The following is a 25,073-nucleotide window of genomic DNA, read 5'->3' as shown; positions in this document are numbered from 1 at the left end:
ATTTTTCAACGCCGATACCGATTATTGTAGGACAAAAAAAAAGCCATTATATATATTTGTAATAATGACAATTAGAACAATACTGAATAGACACTTATTTTAACTTAATATAATACATAAATAAAATCTATTTAGTCTCAAATAAATAATGAAACATGCTCAATTTGGTTGAAATAATGCAAAAACACAGTGTTGGAGAAGGAAAAGTGCAATATGTGCCATGTAAAAAAGCTAACGTTTAAGTTCCTTGCTCAGAACATGAGAACATATGAAAGCTGGTGGTTCCTTTTAACATGAGTCTTCAATATTCCCAGTTGAGAAGTTTTAGGTTGTAGTTATTATAGGACTATTTCTCTCTATACCATTTGTATGTCATATACCTTTGACTAATGGATATTCTTATAGGCACTATAGTATTGCCAGCCTAATCTCGGGAGTTGATAGGCTTGAAGTCATAAACAGCGCTGTGCTGCAAGCATTGCGAAGAGCTGCTGGCAAAAGTGCTGTTTGAATGAATGGTTACAAGCCTGCTGCTGCCTATCACCGCTCAGTCAGACCACTCTATCAAATAATACTTAATTATAATATTATAAACACACAGAAATACGAGCCTCGGGTTATTAATATGGTCAAATCCGGAAACTATCATTTTGAAAACAAAACGTTTATTCTTTCAGTGAAATACAGAACCGTTCTGTATTTTATCGAACGGGTGGCAACACTAAGTCTAAATATTTCTGTTACATTGCACAACCTTCAATGTTATGTCATAATTACGTAAAATTCCGGCAAATTTTATACGGTCTTTGTTAGGAAGAAACAGTTCGCAACGAGCCAGGCGGCCCAAACGGTTGCATATACCCGTACTCTGCATGTAATGAACGCAAGAGAAGTGACACTATTTCCCTAGTTAATATTGCCTGCTAACATGAATTTATTTTAACTAAATATGCAGGTGTAAAAAAAATATACTTGTGTATTGATTTTAAGAAAGGCATTGATGTTCATGGTTAGGTACATGGTGCAACGATTGTGCTTTTTTCGTGAATGCGCTTTTGTTAACTTCTCTAGGGTAGGGGGCACAATTTTCACCTCCAGATGAAAAGAGTGCCCAAAGTAAACTGCCTGCTACTCAGGCCCAGAAGCTAGAATATGCATATAATTTGTAGATTTGGATAGAAAACACTCTAAAGTTTCCAAAACTGTTAAAAATAATGTCTGTGTATAACAGAACTGATTTGTCAGGCGAAAACCTGAGAAAAATCCATCCAGGAAGTAGATATTTTTTATTTTTGAAGTTTCTATTCAATGCCATTACAGTATCCATTCACTTAGGACTCAAATTGCAGTTCCTATGCCTTCCACTAGATATCAACAGTCTTAGAAATTGTTTCAGGCTTGTATTCTTAAAAATGAGGGAGTAAGACCAGTCTGAATGACTGGACCCTAAAGTGTCACAGAGCTTTTTCATGTGCAAACCCGAGAGCGCTCCTTTCTTGTTTACCTTTTATACTGACAACGTTATAGTCCGGTTGAAATATTATCGATTATTTTAATCTGAGGATTGAATATAAACATCGTTTGACATGTTTCTATACACTTTATGGATATAATTTGGATTTTTTTGTCTGCCTGTTGCGACTGCATTTGAGCCTGTGGATTACTGAAGAAAACGCAAACAAAACTGAGGTTTTTGGATATAAAGAGACTATCGAACAAAACAAACATTTATTGAGTAAATGAATGTCTTCTGAGTGCAACCATATGAAGATCAAAGGTAAGTGATTCATTTTATCTCTATTTCTGACTTGTGTAACTCTTCTACTTGGCTGGTAACTGTTTGTAATGATTTGTCTGCTGGGCGCTGTTCTCAGATAATCGCATGGTATGCTTTCACCGTAAAGACTTTTTGAAATCTGACACCGTGGTTGGATTCACAAGAAGTTAACTTCTTATGGCTGCAGGGGCAGTATTGAGTAGATTGGATGAAAGTTTCACAGAGGTGCCCATAGTAAACTGCCTGCTCCTCAGTCCCAGTTGCTAATATATGCATATTATTAGTAGTATTGGATAGAAAACACTCTGAAGTTTCTAAAACTGGTTGAATGATGTCTGTGAGCATAACAGAACTCATATGGCAGGCAAAAACCTGAGAAAAAATCCAAACAGGAAGTGGGAATTCTGAGGGTCGATTTATTAACCAAGTCCCTAATGAATATACAGTGGGATATGGATGAGTATGCACTTCCTACGGCTTCCACTAGATGTCAACAGAACCTTGTCTGATGCCTCTACTGTGAAGTGGGGCCGAAGGAGACAGGAATTAGTCAGGTCTATAATGACCTGACCATGCTCTGACCATACACGTTCTCATGAGAGGGAGCTCTTTTCCATCGCACATCTGAAGTCAATGTAATTCTCCGGTTGGAACGTTACTGAAGATTTATGTTAAAAACATTCTAAAGATTGATTCAATACATCGGTTGACATGTTTCTACTAACTGTTACGGAACTTTTTGACATTGTCTGCTTTTAGTGAACGCGCTTCCTGACTTTGGATTTGTTTACCAAACGCGCTAAAAAAAATGCTATTTGGACATAAATGGACATTACCGAACAAAACGAACATTTCTTGTGGAAGTGGGAGTTCTGGGAGTACATTCCGACGAAGATCAGCAAAGGTAAGTGAATATTTATAATACTATTTATGAGTTTTTTTGCACAATTTGGCGGGTAACTGTATGGCTTCCTTTTGTGGCTGAACGCTGTTCTCAGATTATTGAATATTGTGCTTTTGCCGTAAAGCTTTTTGAAATCTGACACAGCGGTTGCATTAAGAACAAGTGTATCTGTAATTCTATGTAAAACATGAAAGATATTTCATCAAAGTTTATGATGAGTATTTATGTTATTTGACGTGGCTCTGCAATTTCTCTGGATATTTTGGAGGCATTTCTGAACATGGCGCCAATGTAAGCTGAGGTTTTTGGATATAAATATTAACTTTAAATCGAACAAAACATATGTATTGTGTAACATGAAGTCCTATGAGTGTCATCTGATGAAGATCAAAGGTTAGTGATTCATTTTATCTCTTTCTGCTTTTTGTGACTCCTGTCTTTGGCTGGAAAAATGGTTGTGTTTTTCTGTTGATTTTGCGGTGACCTAACATAATCGTTTGTGGTGCTTTTGCTGTAAAGCCTATTTGAAATCGGACACTTTGGTGGGATTAACAACAAGATTTACCTTTAAAATGGTATAAAATATATGTATGTTTGAGGAATTTTAATTATGAGATTTGTTTGAATTTGGCGCCCTGCACTTTCACTGGCTGTTGTCATATCATCCCGGGATTGCAGCAATAAGAAGTTAATCATTAAACCTATGTATAACACTTGCATTTTTTCAGAATTTTTATAATCAGTATTTCTGTTTTTGAATTTGGCACTCTGCAATTTCACTGGATGTTGGTCAGGTGGGACGCCGTCCCACGTACCCTAGAGAGGTTAAATCCCCCCCCGTTTGGCGAAGTAGGCTGTGATTCGATGATAAATTAACAGGCACCGCTTTGATTATACGCAACGCAGGACAAGCTAGTTAACTACACACATGGTTGATGATATTACTAGGTTAACTAGTGATTATGTGAAGAGAGATTGTTTTTTATAAGTTTAATGCTAGCTAGCAAGTTACCTTGGCTCCTTGCTGCACTCACGTAACAGGTGGTCAGCCTGCCACGCAGTCTCCTCGTGGATTGCAATGTAATTGCCCATAATCGGCATCCAAAATTGCCAATTACTGATTGTTATGAAAACTTGAAATCTGCCATGCCGATTAATCGGTCAACCTCTAATCTGGGCATTCGTTATGAACCTCTTGTTTAGTTCCTCTCACAGATCAGACAGACATAGCTACCGATTTGTCTGATTCGTGGTCACAGACTTTCCAAAAGCTAGAGAGTTACACAAGTTGCATGTGGGCTGCATCATCTGCTGCACTTAAGGTAATCTTTTTCTGGTCTTCATTTTGGTATTATTATATCAATTAGTTTAATCCTTTATCTACTAGGGAGAGATGCAAATGCAACATTGACACTGGGAGTCAGATGCATTGAGCTGTGATAAAATTAGCTGACGACTTATGCTAATTCCCAGTCCCTAATTAACATAAGCGTACCAGAACCAATGAGATGTATTACCTGCTGAAGTGGATAAACCTGACAAGATTCTTTACGTTTCCATCCAAGTGAGCCTCCATTGGCTGCTAGTAAATGTACACAACACTTGCGCTTATGCAGCGCCAAAGATGATCTGTATCGACCATTGCAGGTCTCTTGCGGGCACTAGCTATAAACGTTGCCATATGTGCCACAGGGTTGCAAGGTTACTCTGCTACGCATCAAATGTGATCTAAATGGAACCGGGCCTGGAGTGGGTGAATACTGTTAATCGTAAACACATTTACAGGACACCAATGGAACCATTCCTTTTCTTGCTTCACCCTCACGAGTCAGGGCCATGGACTGATGTGTAGTTTGAGAAACTAAATGCATTAGCTGCGTCTCAAGAAATGTCTGTTTATGATTCATTCCTAGGGGACTATTATGTATAAACTAAGCTGACCAAGGGTCATTTAATATGAAAGGAGCAGTAGAAAGTGAGCCATACTTTGATGTCCACTGAGAGCCATGTTCTCTTCACAAAGTGGTTACGAGTCAAGGTTGTTGTGTGAGAAATTTTTCACTGTAGGCTTATATTTCAGCATAGCACCATATCTTGAAGATATTGCTATAACACTAATAATCAGTTCCTGGGAAGCAGAAGATGCTAGTAAAAGTATGCAACTGAAATTATCTGCAACGTTGAGGGCAATGCAACAAAAACAAAAAAAATCTGATTCAAAGGAGTCTACTTAATTCAAATTAACAGCAAGCTATAGGTTAGCAAACAATTGATTCATGCCAAGTTCATTATTGAGCTCGTGGGGGCGGCAGCTAGCCTAGCGGGTAGGAGCGTTGGGCCAGTAACCGAAAGATACTGCTGCAGATACCGCAGATACTGCTGACCCAGTCTAGGTGGACCGCTACCAGTTGTAGATAGGGTTGCAAACGGTGGACATTTTCCATGGGAAGTTACAAAAAAATAAAAATAAAGAAAAAATAAAATAAATAAATAGGGGAATTTTGATTAAATTCATCCGAAAGGTTGCTGGGTCGAATCCCCGAGCTGACAAGTAAAAAAAAATATATATAATTCTGCCCTTGAGCAAGGCAGTAAGTTATTTTCATGCTATCCAGATGACCACAGTGAAAGACAGAGGAGCCACTTCTCTGTCAGCCAACAGTTGATTCTGTTTCCTTTCCTGGAAAGCAGGTAGAAGCACCAGAGGTTCTCTGTGGTGTTTTCTATTAATACCACTAAAACCCCAGCGTTTGTGACAATGCGCGCACTGCCTGTACACAGCATTCCAGAAAGGTACATTAGCCCACCCCCACCAGCCCGCCTCTTAGAAAGCCTCACTCCTTTCTCAGACCCCTTGGCGCTTGTTATGCAATTGTTGGGCCGGTTGAAAAGCCATGCAGTAATATGGGAAGCTTCAGTGAACTCCTCTCTCTTTCCCCTCACTCAGTCTTTCACTCTCACTTTCTTTAGAGATAGTTACTGGGTCCTTTCAGCCTGAGGGCTGTTAGTAGTAGTGCATTGCCTGCGGGCAACAATGGGCGGTCTTCTTTATGCCAATCTGATGGAAAGGGCAACATTTTTCCCCCCCAGAGGTTAATTTTCTTCTGATTTATTATCATAATTTTTGTAGCAAGACCAAAAGGTTTCATTTATGCACAGGAAGCAACTTTATACATCCCACAAAGTGATACAAAATTATGAGCTCTTGGACTTTAAAAAACACATTTCTCAAATCTTACCAACTCTGTCCTGCTTTTGATAAATATTTGATGAGGTTATTTCCATCTCAATATATACCTTTTAATAAGTGGAGAGAGGCAGATATTTGGCAAATGCAGGACACACAAGTTTATCCATTACACTGATTCAATGTGTGTGGGGGGGGGGGGGGGGGTATTGAAGCCAGTCAAGCTACTTTGACCTGGCCCAGACAAGTTGCAGTTGTCAGATAATCATCGACAAAGGTCCAAGAGACTTGTCACCTGCATTTGGTCACATTACTCTGATACAGGCTCTCCTAGAAGATTTAGAAACAGACAAAAAGCAAATCCCCCCCCCCTCAACTTATTCCAAGCAGTCTTGAAAACAGCTATAATTTTCTTTAGGAATTCACAATGTTTCACTACATAGAACAGTGCCCTGATTCTTTCGACAGCAATATCAAGATTCTAATCATTAGCCTACTATTACACTGAACATTCAATAATATTCAAAGACAGTGATTTGCAATTTATTTTTCGGCATTACACAATGTCTTGTAATAATAGGGCACTTAACTGGATTGTAATGGAAAATCGGCCCTGCCACTGCAACTAAGAGGAAAGAGGACCCAGTTCTGTCAACTTGCATGTCTTCAAACCCCATTATCTTTCAGTGCAGTATTTTACAGTAAGTTGACAAACAAGTCGTTCTGGAATCAGACAATGAGTAAAGCACTCATTTCCCTTTTTCAATTGGCTTTCCCCTGACATAAGCTGGTCATTTCAAACGCAGAACTGAAATGTGATATCTGTCAAGAGTAACTACGCTTTTGATGCCTGCCTTTTCAACGTTAGCTTACCTCAATGTAGGCAACGCTTTGAAACGAACGTGTATTTTAAGGATGAAATTCGTACCCACCTTCGCCCCAATAAATTAATATGGAATGAGACACATGAACGAAGCGGTGTAGAAGAATGCACAGTTCTTCAGAACTACTGTAGCCTACTGACTTCAAAACATATCCCTACTGACGGCATGGATCAATACCTCACAGACAAAGGGCAGTAGCACTTCGCCTTTCCATGTGGCATGCCATGCTCAAATGTATTAACTTATTTCATTAGTCAGCCATTAAATCTAGCTTGTATTGAGGCAATAAGCAGGCTAGAGACAGACAATATAATAATGGAAGTGACGTATAGATTCACAAAATAAAAGTTTAGTCATGTGGAACTCATGGAGTGGAATGCCATTCATCCAATGAGCAGCGCATAAGTCAAGGGATGCATTTGCTCCATACATTTTTTGGTAGCCCACTGATGGGTTGACTGAAGAGATTTTATATCCAAATGAATTATGCCAAAAACAGCAGTCCGCAGATACTGCTGACCCAGTCTAGGTGGACCGCTACCAGTTGTAGATAGGGTTGCAAACGGTGGACATTTTCCATGGGAAGTTACACCCGGGAAAAATCGGGGAATTTTGATTAAATTCATCCCAAATAAGTTGAGAAGTTAAAGGTTAAAGATTAAAGATTTTTCCCAGGTGTAACTTCCCATGGAAAATGTGGGATACACATAAGGCAATTCTAGGTCTTGTGGCATATTTTGGTTAAACTATCCCCAATTCAATGGAAATGCAACCCCTTCCATCACATGTACAGCTGATTCTCAAGATCTTGCACACTAATGAGATGCTATTGAGCCCACACTACTACACTGTCTGAGCCAAGGACTACATACTTTCTGGTAAGTTTTGATTACAATACTGGGTGGGGTGAATGTATTTTATATGGCACACCAATTTCTTTTGTTAACTAGTAAATAGTAGCCTACAGCAAAGTGTGTTTAAATCATTTCTAACTTGTTAACAATTTCTGCTAGTTAGTTTTTGCTACCATGTGGGTTTAGCTGGCTTGAGGAGTATTAATTCACCTGATTCCATACAAGTTTCATTTTAAAACATGTATCTTACAAAGGAGATGTTTAATCTAACTGCTTAACTATTTATCTGTCCGTGGAATTGTATTTGTTTGTTTTTTACACTTTTTCCCCCAAATCTTTACAGGGAAATGCCACGGGCACTATCTGATGTGTGGAGACATTTCACTGCAGCTAATGTAGAAGGAAAAACGGTGTACATTTGCAAATACTGTGCCAAATCATATGTGAAGAATGCAACAAAGATGCAGAATCATCTGGCCAAGTGCATAAAGTTCACTCAGCGCTCACAACAAGCAACCTCTGACATAAGTCCCTCTACTTCTATTCGAGGTGAAAATGATGAATCAGACACCTTATCGATAGCAACAGCTCATGGTCCTCCTGGAATCAGAAGGTTTTTTGACTCAATGGAGAAACGTTGTCAGAGAATTGCTGATGAATGTCTTGCTCGAGCTGTGTATGCAACTGGATGACCTCTGATGCTCACAGGCAATGTGTATTGAAGTAGAGGTCGACCGAATAAAATATGCATGGCCGACTAATTAGGGACGATTTCATAACAATCAGTAATCTGCATTTTTTTGGACGTCGATTATGGCCGATTACATTCCACAAGGAAACTGCGTGGCAGGCTGACCACCTGTTACGCGATTGCAGCAAGGAGCCAAGGTAAGTTGCTGGCTAGCATTAAACTTATCTTATGAAAAACAATCAATCTTCACATAATCACTAGTTAACTACACACGGTTGATGACATTACTAGGTTAACTAGCTTGTCCTGCGTTGCATATAATCAATGCATTGCCTGTTAATTTATCATCGAATCACAGCCTACTTCGCCAAACGATGAGGATTTAACAAAAGCGCATTCGCAAAAAAAGCATATTCGTTGCACGAATGTACCTAACCATAAACATCAGTGCCTTTCTTAAAATCAATACACAGAAGTATATATTTTTTAAAAACCTGCATATTTGGTTAAAATAAATTCATGTTAGCAGGCAATATTAACTAGGGAAATAGTGTCACTTCTCTTGCGTTCATTGCATGCAGAGTCAGGGTATAAGCAACAGTTTGGGCCGCCTGGCTCGTTGCAAACTAATTTGCCAGAATTTTACATAATTATGACATAACATTGAAGGTTGTGCAATGTAACAGCAATATTTAGACTTAAGGTTGCCATCCGTTCGATAAAATACGGAATGGTTCCGTATTTCACTGAAAGAATAAACGTTTTGTTTTCAAAATGACAGTTTCCGGATTTGACCATAATGACCAAAGGCTCGAATTTCTGTGTGTTTATTATATTATAATTAGGCCTATTATTTGATAGAGCAGTCTGACTGAGCGGTGGAAGGCAGCAGCACGCTCGTAACCATTCATTCAAACTCTACTGCGTTTGCCAGCAGCTCTTAGCAATGCTTGAAGCACAGAGCTGTTTATGACTTCAAGTCTATCAACTCCTGAGATTAGGCTGGCAATACTAAAGTGCCTATAAGAACATCCAATAGTCAAAGGCATATGAAATACAAATCGTATAGAGAGAAATAGTCCAATAATTCCTATAATAACAACTACAATGTCTTACCTGGGAATATTGAAGACTCATGTTAAAAGGAACCACCAGCTTTCATATTTTCTCATGTTCTGAGCAAGGAACTTAAACGTTAGCTTTTTTACATGGCACATATTGCACTTTTACTTTCTTCTCCAACACTGTGTTTTGCATTATTTAAACTAAATTGATCATGTTTCATTATTTATTTGAGACTAAATAGATTTGATAGAAATAGATTTCTGTATTATATTAAGATAAAATAACAGTGTTCATTGTTCATTCAGTATTGTTGTAATTGTCATTATTACAAATATACACTGCTCAAAAAAATAAAGGGAACACTAAAATAACACATCCTAGATCTGAATGAATTAAATATTCTTATTAAATACTTTTTTCTTTACATAGTTGAATGTGCTGACAACAAAATCACACAAAAATGATCAATGGAAATCAAATTTATCAACCCATGGAGGTCTGGATTTGGAGTCACACTCAAAATTAAAGTGGAAAACCACACTACAGGCTGATCCAACTTTGATGTAATGTCCTTAAAACAAGTCAAAATGAGGCTCAGTAGTGTGTGTGGCCTCCACGTGCCTGTATGACCTCCCTACAACGCCTGGGCATGCTCCTGATGAGGTGGCGGATGGTCTCCTGAGGGATCTCCTCCCAGACCTGGACTAAAGCATCCGCCAACTCCTGGACAGTCTGTGGTGCAACGTGGCGTTGGTGGATGGAGCGAGACATGATGTCCCAGATGTGCTCAATTGGATTCAGGTCTGGGGAACGGGCGGGCCAGTCCATAGCATCAATGCCTTCCTCTTGCAGGAACTGCTGACACACTCCAGCCACATGAGGTCTAGCATTGTCTTGCATTAGGAGGAACCCAGGGCCAACTGCACCAGCATATGACTCACAAGGGGTCTGAGGATCTCATCTCGTACCTAATGGCAGTCAGGCTACCTCTGGCGAGCACATGGAAGGCTGTGCAGCCCCCCAAAGAAATGTCATCCCACACCATGACTAACCCACCGCCAAACCCGTCATGCTGGAGGATGTTGCATGCAGCAGAATGTTCTCCACGGCGTCTCCAGACTCTGTCACGTCTGTCACATGTGCTCAGTGTGAACCTGCTTTCATCTGTGAAGAGCACAGGGCGCCAGTGGCGAATTTGCCAATCTTGGTGTTCTCTGGCAAATACCAAACGTCCTGCACGGTGTTGGGCTGTAAGCACAACCTCCACTTGTGGACGTCGGGCCCTCATACCACCCTCATGGAGTCTGTTTCTGACCGTTTGAGCAGACACATGCACATTTGTGGCCTGCTGGAGGTCATTTTGCAGGGCTCTGGCAGTGCTCCTCCTTGCACAAAGGCGGAGGTAGCGGTCCTGGTGCTGGGTTGTTGCCCTCCTACGGCCTCCTCCACGTCTCCTGATGTACTGGCCTGTCTCCTGGTAGCGCCTCCATGCTCTGGACACTACGCTGACAGACACAGCAAACCTTCTTGCCACAGCTCGCATTGATGTGCCATCCTGGATGAGCTGCACTACCTGAGCCACTTGTGTGGGTTGTAGACTCCGTCTCATGCTACCACTAGAGTGAAAGCACCGCCAGCATTCAAAAGTTACCAAAACATCAGCCAGGAAGCATAGGAACTGAGAAGTGGTCTGTGGTCACCACCTGCAGAACCACTCCTTTATTGGGGGTGTCTTGCTAATTGCCTATAATTTCCACCTGTTGTCTATTCCATTTTCACAACAGCATGTGAAATTTATTGTCAATCAGTGTTGCTTCCTAAGTGAACAGTTTGATTTCACAGAAGTGTGATTGACTTGGAGTTACATTGTGTTGTTTAAGTGTTCCCTTTATTTTTTTGAGCAGTGTATATAAATAGACATTGGCCGATAAATCGGTATCTGCTTTTTTTGTTCTTCCAATAAAATCGGTATCGGCGTTGAAAAATCATAATTGTTGACCTCTAAATTGGAAGAGATTTCTGAATGTTCTTCGCCCAGCATACACCACTCCAACCAGACATGCTTCATCTACTCATTTGCTGAATGCAGAGTTCAACAGGGTTCCAGTGAAGGTCAAGCAAATCATAGAGAAAGCAAAATGTATTGATATCATCTCTGATGGGTGCTCGAATGTTTGTGGGCAAGGAATAACTAACTACATCATCTCCACCCCTCAACCAGTATTCTATAAGAGCACAGACACAAGGGAGAATAGACACACCAGTCTCTACATAGCAGATGAGCTGAAGGCAGTCATCAATGACCTTGGTCCACATAAGATATTTTCACTGGTGACAGACAATGCTGAGAACATGAAGGCTGCTTGGTCTAAAGTGGAGGAGTCCTACCGTCACATCACACCCATTGGCTGTGCTGCTCATGCATTGAAACCGCTCCTCAAGGACATCATGGCACTGAAAACAATGGATACACACTACAAGAGAGCCAAGGAAATGGTTATAGCAGTAATCTTCCTCACCAAGCAAAGTGAAAAGAATAAGAGCACCACATTGAAGCTGCCCAGCAACACTCGTTGGGTGGTGTTGTCATCGTGTTTGACAGTCTCCTGAAGGGGAAGGAGTCTCTCCAAGAAATCGCCATATCACAGTCTGCCGAAATTGGACAGCCCCATCAAGAGGATCCTCCTGGATGATGTATCTTGGGAGAGAGTGGTAAGCAGCCTGAAACCTATGGCAGTAGCCATTGCACAGATTGAGGGAGACGATGCCATCCTGTCTAATGTTCAGACTGCTTGCAGACGTAAGAGAAGAAATCCTTACTGCCCTGCCCACTTCACTATTTTTATTTTTCCGTTATTTTACCAGGTAAGTTGACTGAGAACACGTTCTCATTTACAGCAACGACCTGGGGAATAGTTACAGGGGAGAGGAGGGGGATGAATGAGCCAATTGTAAACTGGGGATTATTAGGTGACCGTGATGGTTTGAGGGCCAGATTTGGGAATTTAGCCAGGACACCGGGGTTAACACCCCTACTCTTACGATAAGTGCCATGGGATCATTAATAACCTCAGAGAGTCAGGACATCCGTTTAACGTCCCATCCGAAAGACAGCACCCTACACAGGGCAGTGTCCCCAATCACTGCCCTGGGGCATTGGGATATTTTTTAGACCAGAGGAAAGAGAGCCTCCTACTGGCCCTCCAACACCACTTCCAGCAGCACCTGGTCTCCCACCCAGGGACTGACCAGGACCAACCCTGCTTAGCTTCAGAAGCAAGCCAGCCGTGGTATGCTGCTGGCTGTTGCTCCAAGCAGAGGAAACTGAAGTTCTGAAATACATCAAAAAGCGTGAAGACTTCTGACTGAAGCCCATACATGTTAGATCCCAAGTATGCTGGCAAGAGCATCCTGTCTGGTGCAGAGATCAACAAGGCCTATGGTGTCATCACTGCCATGTCTCGCCACCGTGGCCTGGATAAGGACATGGTACTTGGCAGTCTGGCCAAGTACACCTCCAAGCAAGGGCTTTGGGATGGAGAGGCAATCTCATCAGCCACCTGGTGGAAGGGACTTTGTGGATCTGAGGCTCTTTCCCCTGTTGCCTCCATCATCCTCCAAATCCCACCAACATCAGCCACCTCAGAGCGCAACTGGTCCTTGTTTGGGAACACACACACCAAAGCACGTAACAGGCTGATCAATACAAGGGTTGAACAATTGGTGACCATCCTGACAACGAGCCACCCTCAATAAGGTTGGAAAGTGACAGTGAAGATGAGGCCTCAGAGTCTGATGTTCAAGAGGTGGACATTGAGGAGGCCCAGAGAGAAGACATGGAAGCCTGAGAGGAAGACAACCAAAGCTTTAGTTTCTAGACTATCATTTTACAGATGTATGTTGAAAATGTTTTTGGGAGATGCGATTCAATATTCCCTTTCTTTTGTTGTTCAGTGAAATCATCCCATGTGAAGAGTCAGCTCATTTAATTAAAGTTCAATTCGTAAATACATTTTTCTATTAGAAGGATTTAATCATTTGCAATTATGTCTACTTATGATAAGGTAAAAGGTTTATGTTTCTGTCTCCATATGATATGGTAAATATTTCCAACGCAAAAAACATCTACATTTAAATGGTATTCATCTTAATTTGCATACATCTCCATTAATTCCCATATATTCCCACAGAAAGTATCCACCTCTGAATATTCCCCAAAACAAGCAACCCTAGTTGTAGGCCTATTAACCGTGTCATGTGACATTCCAAAAGAATGATAGAATGGTTCAGAAAGTATAGAAAATCTCCACAATACCTATATTCTCACAAGTCAATCTAGTGTTTATAAGGCAAGATTCACCCATTTTGAACGTTACTGTTTTTGTGCATCTCCGAGTGAAGTTCTATCGATTCCCTGGGTAATTTAATGTGTTCATGTGTATCTGAGCTATTCGCCGTTCAAGCAGGCAGAAATACAGCCGGTATGACGAGTTTTGCGTCATAAAATATGTTTGACCATTGGCTTTCATACTTGACTAATTCTGCCCGCTGCCCATTCAGATGAATAGAAGTTGCGTATGCGAAGCTGCATTGGTTGGGAATTTTGGAGACGTGTGCATTCGGGCTGGGCATTCCCCGCAGACAGTCTCAGAGGCACGTAGCTATGTCACAATGGGCCGCCAGACTATCACGTCTCTGGACTCTGAATTACGCTTTACACGTGGTGCCAACAGTCATTCATTAACCTGCACAATCGCAAACCCTTTTCTCAGTGACAGTTCAAAAACTCGACTGGCTTCATTATTAAAAGTCCAACTGAAAGCGTTTTAGCAACATAAAATCTTGTTAAAAATCTGCTCATACACCCCCAGGAATAATGACACTTTTCTAAATTTCCTGACAAGCGAGCACTTTGTCATTTTCACGTTTTCATAGAATGTTTGGGAATGACGTATGGGAAAGGCATGAGAAATTTCTATAGAAATATAGAGTAGGAATCAAAGCAGCAGTGCTTTTGGACAATTAATAAACAATGCAGTAATTAAAACCTAATTTAAAAAAAAATCACACGTCTTGTCCAAGACTGTAGTCTACATAGAACGGTGCACCATAGCCAATCATAGCTACACTAAGCCTATACGCAAACAAGCCATTTGCCACATGGCCCTGCCATCATTCACCTTGAACTAGACTGTGTTTACAGGCAGTAGCAACAGCGCAATTTTAGATCATTACAAAGCAGTCTCCAAAAGCCACAAAATACACCTGAGTGGATTTATGAAAATATATGAATACAACAGGAGTCCTCTTACATTAGGGAACTTTTACAGTCCTATCGATGAAACAACCATGAAAAGGTCGGCTCGCTCTCCCTCAGTTGCCTAACAACAAGAGCAACAACTAATGTTAGCCAGAGAGAGATGAGCTAAAATCTAAATGAGGGAACATTAGATGAGCCCTCAAACTTTTCAGCTTGTAGTTGGCCGTCAAAATTGCACTGATAAATGATAGTTAATGGTAACCTGCTCGCCCTTCTGCAGCTTGCCTGACCTAGCGGTTAAGAGAGATGGGCCAGTAACTTAAAGGTTGCTGGTTCGAATCCCCGAGACGACTAGGTGAAAAATCAGTCTATGTGCCTTAACCTTAATCGCTCCTGTAAGTTTCTCTGGATAAGAGCATCATTTAAATGACTTCAAATGTAAATGTCAATGCATGCTTGTTCCAACTAATGATTTTTATACACATTCGATGACTAACAGGTGGCACTGTGTTGATGCATTTACATTACATTACATTTAAGTCATTTAGCTGACGCTCTTATCCAGAGCGACTTACAAATTGGAAAGTTCATACATATTCATCCTGGTCCCCCCGTGGGGAATGAACCCACAACCCTGGCGTTGCAAGCGCCATGCTCTACCAACTGAGCCACACGGGACCGCACGGGGCCACCGTGCCTCCATCTTGGCACACCCCCATCATTGTAAAAAAATATTTTGGAAGCTACAGAAACGCATTTATAAATGTCTACATTGACACGTTTATTATATTACAGACACCTTATGTGTTTAAATTATATTATGTGAGCTAAACTTCAAAATAAAAAATGATAATCTTAAAAAAACATTCCTTGAAGTAATTTTAAGAGATGACTAATTCAACTGTCCACATCAAAAACGTTAAATATGTAATTTTGCCTTTAAAAACATTTAATTTAAATAATGTAGAATTCCATTCATTCCTATGGAGGACTGCGCCTACCGGGGAGTGTCAATGCGCCTACCGGAGAGTGTCAATATGGCCGACCGGTGGCTTCAAAGCCTGTCAATGGCCAGTACATAGGATCAGCAATCCAGGGTTTATATACATCATTGGTCACACAACCTACGTTTCGACATCTGATTTTTCAAACTCATAGACAGCTTTGTGGATGCAGACTGACCATCGATGAGATCAAAATAATAGTTCCATGTGTTGAGTGTTTAACAATGACATTGTTACAAACAGGAGTAAAAGCTTATATTTGGGGGTAAAACAGTTGAACTAAACTCATGAGGCATTTAGGAGTTATATTCTTAAAGAATGAATGGGTATTTAGCCTATCATTAAATTACAAGTCAAAAAAATGATGTAAAAACTAGACCTACCTGTAACAACTACCTGAAAGCCATGTAAATTGTCTTAAATCAAAGCAAAATGCGTCATTAAAACGACAGTACGACAGACGATAATCATTCAAGGCACTTAAGACGGCCTGCTGAGCTAGATTTCTTCCCGCACGTAGGCCTACCATGATCTCAAAGTTGAGTCACAGCTTTTGAACATAGTCAAGATCTAATGTTGCAGTAAGCTAACAATAGCAACTGTCCTATGCTATTGCACATTTTAAAAGCGGCCTCCTCCAGAAATTGAGATACGTTGTAACTTTGGCTGTTATAAATCAGCGAGGACCGACAGACAAGGTAACATTGTATCGGATTTGTAGGCTACGGTTTCCCATACAGAGATAACCGAAAGCATCAGAACACATCCTTTAGGACGCAGTCTTCCACGCAGACATGGCCAAATTCTAGCTACAACTATGAATGTTTACGTGTAGTCTTATAGTCTACAATGGCATGCGTAAAAATTGATCCGACGAACGATTTCAAATGCTATAATGTTTTTTAAAAAATGACAATGGCAGAGGATGGGTAACGTTAGCTAATATCCCTATTGCCCCAGTGGGCTATGCGGCTAGCCTGCTGACCGATAGGTTACACAGACAAGCCCAATTTCAGCGTTATGACTCACACGTACCACCACATAAACTCAGCCCAAAATAATATGGTATTTAGAAAAATATAAGCCATAGGGAAGAAGGAACATTGGATACTTACATTCTCTGTATCACGCTCATTCACTGTGGGCAATGGCGTTCTGGTCGACATTTTGTGTGTACAGGCCGCTAAGCACCGAGCTTGGCAGCCGCCGAGAACAGTGCGACGAGTGAAAATATTAAATTGGACTTTTTTACACCACCGGCATTTCCTACCCGACGGTCCAAACAGCAGTATTCCAAACTACAGCATATCTACCTCAAGGCCCGCTCGGAGCCAGCGCAGGTCTATCTATGCTGATAGATGCGCCCCCGGGTACGAGGCAAGCGAGTGTAGCGGGCCGAAAGAACCGATAGGACTTCGTATGAAGGAAAGAATCCAGCATTGATCCACCCTGATATATAGGCTGACACACACACTAGGAAAGGGAACGCGAGATGGGGGAGTAGTAGTAAAAGGAACACCCTACACAGGAGCGACCTTCATTCCCCCCCAAAGGCTTGGACACATGCATGCAGGGTAGCCTACGCGGGTACAACCAGTGTTCATGGAATATCTTTTATAGAACGCATGCAAGCAAAAACATTATATTCCTTCGCAACGCTGTACGACAAAAGAACGTGACAGTGGCAGCGCCAGGTGGCGAGAGAAGGATCGAGCAACCTCGATCAAAGGGAGTTTTTTTTTTCTTCAATATGAATTGAAGAAAATTGTTTATGAGGACGTATTTGTGGTAGCAGGAGGAGGTTCTTGATTGTTGACATATACTGCCAAGGATATGCATGCATGCGCGAACTGTTTTGTTTGGAAAGCATCATCATGATCATCATTCTTGGGCGGTAAATCATCTCGAGATTTAAAGAATGACCTTCCTAAACATTCGAAGTACCCTATTTGTAAGCATACCATAATTTCTAAGCAAATTGGTCATTGATTCCTGGTCAAAATGCATCGACTTCGTATACATTCATTAAAAATACAAGGAAATAATCACCTCGTTTAGTAATAGAACTAAAAAGCCATACCTAAGACTTTCGTCTATTATTTGCAATGTCAAAAACTAGTGAAATGTGCCAACGTTGCCATCTAGCGTTTATAATTCGGAATTGCATTATGTTAATTTGCCTTTACGCGTACCCTAACACACCTGAGACTGAATCTATATGCTAGCGTTCAGTTATACAAGTGACTAGGTATCCTATTCCCTTTCCGCCAATGTCATCATCATATGTTATGCTACATTTCTGGTACCCCGTGTACATAGGCAAGTTATCGTTACTCATTGTTTTTCTATTATTTCATTTTTCCCCTCTGCATTTTGTAAGTAAGTAAGCATTTCACTGTTCGTCTACTTTACATCTAGTTGTTTAGGAAGCATGTGACACGATTTGATTTCAGGTCCTATGTGTAATTTGTAAGGTAATGAAATGCACTTACAGTTGTGCTCAACTAGTGTGGCACTCTTGCACTTTACAATGGAGCAGAATGTTGTTTTCTCTTTTCAAAACTGGTTGAATGGCAATTGTTTACCCTGTAGGGTACGTTAGGCAGGGCTGGGGAGTAACGGATTTCATGGAATCCGTTACATGTAAGGGATTACAAAAACGGTAACTGTAATCCGTTACCAGCAGAAATATTGTAATCAGTTGAGACTTTTGAAAAACAAGATGATTACTTTGAAGATTACTTTTAAATTCAGTAAGGATGTTTGCGAGAAAAAAATATTTGACACTACTGTTTTCTCAATGACATTCAAATCAGCATTGAAAAAGGCGCAAATGTAAATTTGAACCACCAAAGCGAGTCTGACCACAAGTCAGAGACCACTATGATGACACACCAAATGTGTTTGATGAATCGCGGGAGAAGAGCACGAATAGGCTTTTGTAGGCTACAGAACAAGTAAATGTCTTCCAATGGTGTGACTGCTGTCGGCATCCACAGATTATCCAACTTTAATCATCGCTTGTAGGTAAAGGATGACAGCAGTGGTGTAGTCTATGGCGATACGAATATCACTTATTATTGATATCTACAAAGCGCATTGATGTGAATCACACTGCTGCTCTCTCATTTTGCTATTTGCGCCTTACGGATTGTGGTTGTTGTGGATGGCTATTCACAAATGTAAGTGTGTATTTGAACCCAATAATGATTGAATTCAAGAAGTTCAAGGTGCCTATCAATCATGATCTTTGAAACCAATGGACAGCCAGTGAAAATTGCGCTCTTGCAACAGCTGCATAGCCTCCCAGCCAATGAGCAATAAAAGCCTCACTTTTATTCCAATCTAATTAATGCCGATAAGAAAATCCATAGGCCTAATGGATACATGCTCAAACTCACACACTTTTGACTGTCCCTCTAAGTCTATCTGTAGTTGGTACATCCATTTTTGGACTTCTAAATTATATATATTAATGTAAAGATATAATTTAATTGTATTGTTGTACTAGTAGAACGCGATGGGTTAGAAGAAGCCTACATAACCAACCATAAAGTAACATTTAACATTCATATATGGCCAGGTATGTAAACTTTAACATTGATTTATCCTGCAAGAGATGTTCAATTGGTAACATGCAAAAACTTAAACACCATTAGATTTTTGCCCAAAGTTCAGAAGAAAACTCAAACTAAATATTAAAGATAATACACTGAACATAAATATAAACACAACATGTAAAGTGTTGGTCCCATGTTTCATGACATGAAATAAAAGATCCCAGAAATGTTCCATTTGCACAAAAAGCTTATTTCTCTCATTTGGTGCACAAAGTTGGTTACATCCCTTTTAGTGAACATTTCTCCTTTGCCAAGATAATCCATCCACCTGACAGGTTTGGCATATCAAGAATCTGATTAAAACCTCTACCAGATCGGTGTCCCTAAACCGGGACGGTTGTTGCTAATGTGACTAGAATGATCTAAGTAACAGCCAACATTCCAGGACATAGACGTGTCTTATATGGATAGGAAGCGTAAATTCTTGTTAATCCAACTGCAGTGTCCAATTTACAGTAGCTCTCATTGAAAAAAAGTGCATGCTGTTGTTTGAGTGCACAACAACTCAACACTTTTAGCACGGGAACTAGTTTACCTTCAGAGGTTGAATGTATCAATGTGCTTACGTTCAGTAATCTTGCTCTGATTTCTCAACCTGAGCGTCCCAAGATGTAGGATAGTTTTGTTTGATAAAAATACATTTTTATATTCAAAATGTAGGAACTGGGTTCTACAGTTTGAACCCCTGCTGTCTCTGGCCCCACACCCACCACACCTGGCCATCTAGATGTGTGAAGGTTAGTGGCTTTTCTGTCGGGAGGTTAATTATCCATCATGTCTGACATTACTGGGTGTGTGTAAATACAACAACAACAACAAGGAAGCATAGGAACTGAGAAGTGGTCTGTGGTCACCACCTGCAGAACCACTCCTTTATTGGGGGTGTCTTGCTAATTGCCTATAATTTCCACCTGTTGTCTATTCCATTTGCACAACAGCATGTGAAATTTATTGTCAATCAGTGTTGCTTCCTAAGTGGACAGTTTGATTTCACAGAAGTGTGATTGACTTGGAGTTACATTGTGTTGTTTAAGTGTTCCCTTTATTTTTTTGAGCAGTGTATTTTATTTTAATACCATAGCATTTTTGTATATTCTATAGTTATGTACTTAAATGTATTAATTGACAAATTCGGCACATTTGGGCAAACTCCTGGTAGACTTGATACAAAATAGTGTAGTAACGCTTCACTGGATCAGTCAAACTTTGCACACTGCTGCCATCTGGTGGCAAATTTATTGTATGGCCTTCCTCTTGCATTTCAAAGATGGAAGTTTTTTTTTTTTGGTATTATCTTTTACCAGATCTAATGTTTTATTCTCCAAACGGTATCAAGAATATCATATCCTTGCTTAAGGTCCTGAGCTACAGGCAGTTAGATATGTCATTTTAGCTGGAAATTTAACAAAAAGGGTCCGATCCTTTAAACATCATAGTCATTACACAGGTGTGCCTTTTGCTGGAGACAAAAGGTCACTAAAATGTGCAGTTGTCACACAACACAATGGCACAGGTGTCTCAAGTTGAGGGAGCGTGCAATTGGCATGCTGACTGCAGGAATGTCCACCAGAGCTGTTGCCAGAATTGAATGTCGTTCCATGAAATGTTGTTTAATCCATTTAAAAGGTCATTTTCCTATTTGCTTCAGTAATTAGAGATGAAAGGGAGTTCCATGTGATCATTGCTCTGTGTAATACAGTGCGTTGCCGTGAATTCGTTTTGGGCTTGGACTGTGAAGAGACCTCTGGTGGGATGTTTTGTAGGCTATGTATGAGTGTCTGTGCTGAATGTTATTTGATTATGCAGTAATATTTCCCATAACTAGAAGAATCAGTTAATGTTGTCAACCCTCAACCAGGAAAGACTGGCATGTATGTTGTTAGTTCTGTATTTGCAGTCAAGGGTAAGGCATGCTACTCACTTTGAGCCAGCTGCAGCTTTGCTAGTTCTTTCTTTGCTGCACTTGACCATATTACCGGAGAGCAATCAAGATGGGACGAGAAAGACAGTTGATTTGTGTGCCAAAAATGCAGAACATCTTTTTATAACAGACCCAAACAACTTTGTGAATGTGATTTGACCATGATAATTGACCATCCAGCGTTATACCTAGGAATTTAGCTTCCTGAACGACATGAAATCGCAAAACTTGTGCACCACACCATACACAATCGCCCTCTAAGCCACCATAACTACTCCGTTCTTCAACTGGTCATTCAGTACAGTACCGTTTCCGCTGAATTAAATCTTGAACACCATGTTGTCATACTGAATGCACCCCTGAACAATATGAGTGTGGCCAGTTGAAACCTCAATATGCAGTACAGTACCGTTTCCGTAGGTTACTGTTGATATAAAGCCACTTAACAGGCACAAGTTCAATCACATTCAAAGAATAAAGAGACAGGAAACTCTTTCCGAGGACAGGCTTGAAGCATATCGGTGCTCGGCTCTACATGTTGCAGATGTCAGAAGAGGTGCTCTGGCCACAGAAGGCTGGTACCAGTCTCCGGGTTCTGCAAGAGAGCAATGCAAGTAAGATTATTTGTGATAATTAAATATCAAGTAATGTCTACATGCAAAGGTTGTCGAATACCTCCATCTGAAAAATAATCCAATACTCCCCTCGACTGGTATTTTGTAATCTTTCACAAATTCAAGAAGTACTACACTGAAACGTATTCATACAGTATAATCTATTCATCTTGCTTTAAAGTTCTATCTGCAGACCAGATAGCTGCAGTCTAAGGCAGGAATCCTATGACACTGTTGCTTTGGCTCTGCAGTCAGGCAACTCCTACATGAAAGCTGGACTTAATCTACGACATACAGGATTCAGGAGCTAAACTTTATATTTTTAAATCTTTTATTTAACTAGGCAAGTCAGTTAAGAACAAATTCTTATTTACAATGACGGCCTAACCCGGACGACGCTGGGCCAATTGTGCTCCGCCCTATGGGAATCCTAATCACGGCCGTTGAGATACAGCCTGGAATTGAACCAGGGTCTGTAGTGACGCTGTAATACTGAGATGCAGTGCCTTAGACTGCTGCGCCACTCGGGAGCACTCAGAACTTATCTTTGAAGGACTGATGAGTAAAAACTGCAAGCTGGAGAAAACAGGTTGAGCATTGATCTTTAATATCATAAGGCCTTTGCTAATTAAATTGCTGTTAATTAAACATTTTCCAAATTGCATCGTTTCTGCAATTTTTCCAAGGTTGGAAGGGTGTAATCTCACAGAGGGTAGTTGCAAAGATCTAGCTGAAGTCCTACAAATATCCATGCTCCTATCAGAGAGCAACAGCTGACAAACAACAACCTGCAGGACTCAGGGTTGAAGAAGCTCTCTGCTGGACTGGAAAAGCTACATTTTAAATTACAGATACTGGTCAAAACAGTTGACTATTCTCATAGGAATTACATTCTGGACAATGTCTGTCCTATATTGTTTTGTTGCATCTATGTGTCTTGTCCTTTCACTCCAGGTTAAGAGTGTGCGGTTTCACAGAACTGGCATTGGTGCCGTGTTAGCATGTCTTAGGTCCCTTTATGTAGTGTTGTGATGTGTGTTTTGTCCTATATTTACATTTTTAATCCTAGCCCCCATCCCCGCAGGAGGACTTTTGGTAGGCCGTCATTTTAAATAAGAATTTGTTCTTAACTGCCTTACTTCGATAAATAAAAATGACATCGTTCTAAACAAGACCTGGTACACTACACGGGCAAAAGGCCAGTAACCGAAAGGTTGCTGGATCGAATACCTGAGCTGACAAGGTAAAAGTTTGTCGTTCTGCCCCTGAACAAGGCAGTTAACCCACTGTTCCCCGGGAGGCCGTCACTGTAAATAAGAATTTGTTCTTAGCTGACTTGCCTAGTTAAATATTTTTTAAAGAATGTCAAACATCTCATTCCAAAATCATGGGCATTAATATGGAGTTGGTCCCTCCTTTGCTGCTACAACAGCCTCCACTCTTCTGGGAAGGCTTTCCACTAGATGTTGGAACATTGCTGCGGGGACTCACTTCCATTCAGCCACAAGAGCATCATCTAGGTCTGGCATTGATGTTGGGCGATTAGGCTTGGCTCACAGTCAGCGTTCCAATTCATCCCAAAGGTGTTCGAAGGGGTTGAGGTCAGGGCCCTATGCAGGCCAGTCAAGATCTTCCACACCGATCTCAACAAACCATTTCTTTATGGACTTCGCTTTGTGCACAGGGCCATTGTCATGCTGAAACAGGAAAGGGCCTTCCCCAAACTGTTGCCACAAAGCCCAGAATTGTCTAGAATGTCATTGTATGCTGCAGTGTTAAGATTTCCCTTCACTGGAACGAAGGAGCCTAGACCGAGCCATGAAAAACAGCCCCAGACCATTATTCTTCCTCCACCAAACTTTACAGTTGGCTCTATGCATTGGCCCAGGTATTGTTCTCCTGGCATCCACCAAACCCAGATTCGTCCGTTGGACTGCCAGATAGTGAAGCGTTATTCATCACTCCAGAGAACGTGTTTCACTGCTCCAATGGCGGCGAGCTTCACACAACTCCAGCCAACGCTTGGCATTGTGATCTTAGGCTTTTGTGCGGTTGCTCGGCCACGGAAACCCATTTCATGAAGCACCTGGCGAACAGTTCTTGGTGCGGACGTTGCTTCCAGAGGCAGTTTGGAACTCGAGGCGATTTTCACGCGCTACGTGCTTCAACACTCGGTGGTCCCGTTCTGTGTGGCCTACCACTTTGCGTCTGAGCCATTGTTGCTCCAAGACGTTTCCACTGCACAATAACAGCACTTAGTTGACTAGGGCAGAAATGTTCAAACTGACTTTGAAAGGTGGCATCCTATGACTGTGCCACGTTGAAAGTCACTGAGCTCTTCAGTATAAGCCATTCTACTGCCAATGCTCGTCTATGGAGATTGCATGGCTGATTTTAAACACCTGTCAGTCAGCAACGGGTGTGGCTGAAATAGCAGAATCTACTAATTTGAAGGGGTGTCCACATTTTTGGCCATGTAGTGTAATCAAAATGAGCTGAAACGAGCCCCCTAAGATTCCCCACATGGCAGCAGCTTGTCATTGTTGCCAGCTATCTGACTGTTCAAAATCGTTAAAACAAATCACTTCTTCCGGCCACATCAATGCGCGCGGATCATTTGTGACGTTCTCAGCCTATACGATCCTTAAAGAGATTGTCATAATGACCAACCGTCATGCCCACCGGCACAATCAGTTGAAATGGAATTCTATTTAACAACTGGCTTCCCGCAGACTTTCTGTGCAAAGTATTCAGACCCCTTGACTTTTTCCACATTGTTACGTTAGCCTTATTCTAAAATGTATTTAAGGTTTTTCCCCCTAATCAATATATTCATACACACACACACACAATACCCCATAATGACAAAGCAAAAACAATTTACAAATTTATTTAAAAAACAATCACATTTACATAAGTATTCAGACCCTCAGTACTTTTCTGTAATTGCTGTCTAAGGTGCTTCAGTCTTCTTGGGTATGACGCTACAAGCTTGGCACACCTGTATTTGGGGAGTTTCTCCCATTCTTCTCTGCAGATCCTCTCAAGCTCTGTCAGGTTGGATGGGGAGCGTCGCTGCATAGCTATTTTGAGGTCTCGCCAGAGATGTTCGATCGGGCTCTGGCTGGGCCACTCCAGGGCATTCAGAGACTTGTCCCGAAACCACTCCTGCATTGTCTTGGCTGTGTGCTTAGGGTCATTGTCCTGTTGGAAGGAGAACCTTCACCCCAGTCTGAGGTCCTAAGCGCATTTCACCAAGGATCGCTGTACTTTTCTTTCCCTCGATCCTGAC

At 41.1% G+C, this 25,073-nt stretch overlaps 1 protein-coding gene across 7 annotated transcripts in view; it reads right to left on the bottom strand.

Moving 5' to 3' along the window:
* The window catches only part of LOC129839804 (serine/threonine-protein kinase MARK1-like), a 93,162-nt gene extending 75,797 nt beyond the window's left edge, over positions 1-17,365 (bottom strand). For 3 of the 7 annotated variants that reach the window (XM_055907444.1, XM_055907446.1, XM_055907447.1), the window contains exon 1: positions 16,742-17,365. In XM_055907444.1, the coding sequence (XP_055763419.1) occupies positions 16,742-16,792 (51 nt within the window). In that variant the 5' untranslated portion in view covers positions 16,793-17,365. The remainder of the gene's footprint in view (positions 1-16,741) is intronic. The other 4 variants (XM_055907445.1, XM_055907449.1, XM_055907448.1 and 1 more) reach the window with 3 other exon arrangements.
* Between the last annotated feature and the right edge of the window lie 7,708 nt (positions 17,366-25,073).

Source organism: Salvelinus fontinalis, chromosome 40 (genome assembly GCF_029448725.1).
Source record: "Salvelinus fontinalis isolate EN_2023a chromosome 40, ASM2944872v1, whole genome shotgun sequence".
Taxonomy (NCBI): domain Eukaryota; kingdom Metazoa; phylum Chordata; class Actinopteri; order Salmoniformes; family Salmonidae; genus Salvelinus; species Salvelinus fontinalis.
The sequence above is the reverse complement of the archived record's forward strand: the minus strand, read 5'-3'. Positions and strand labels throughout refer to the sequence as shown.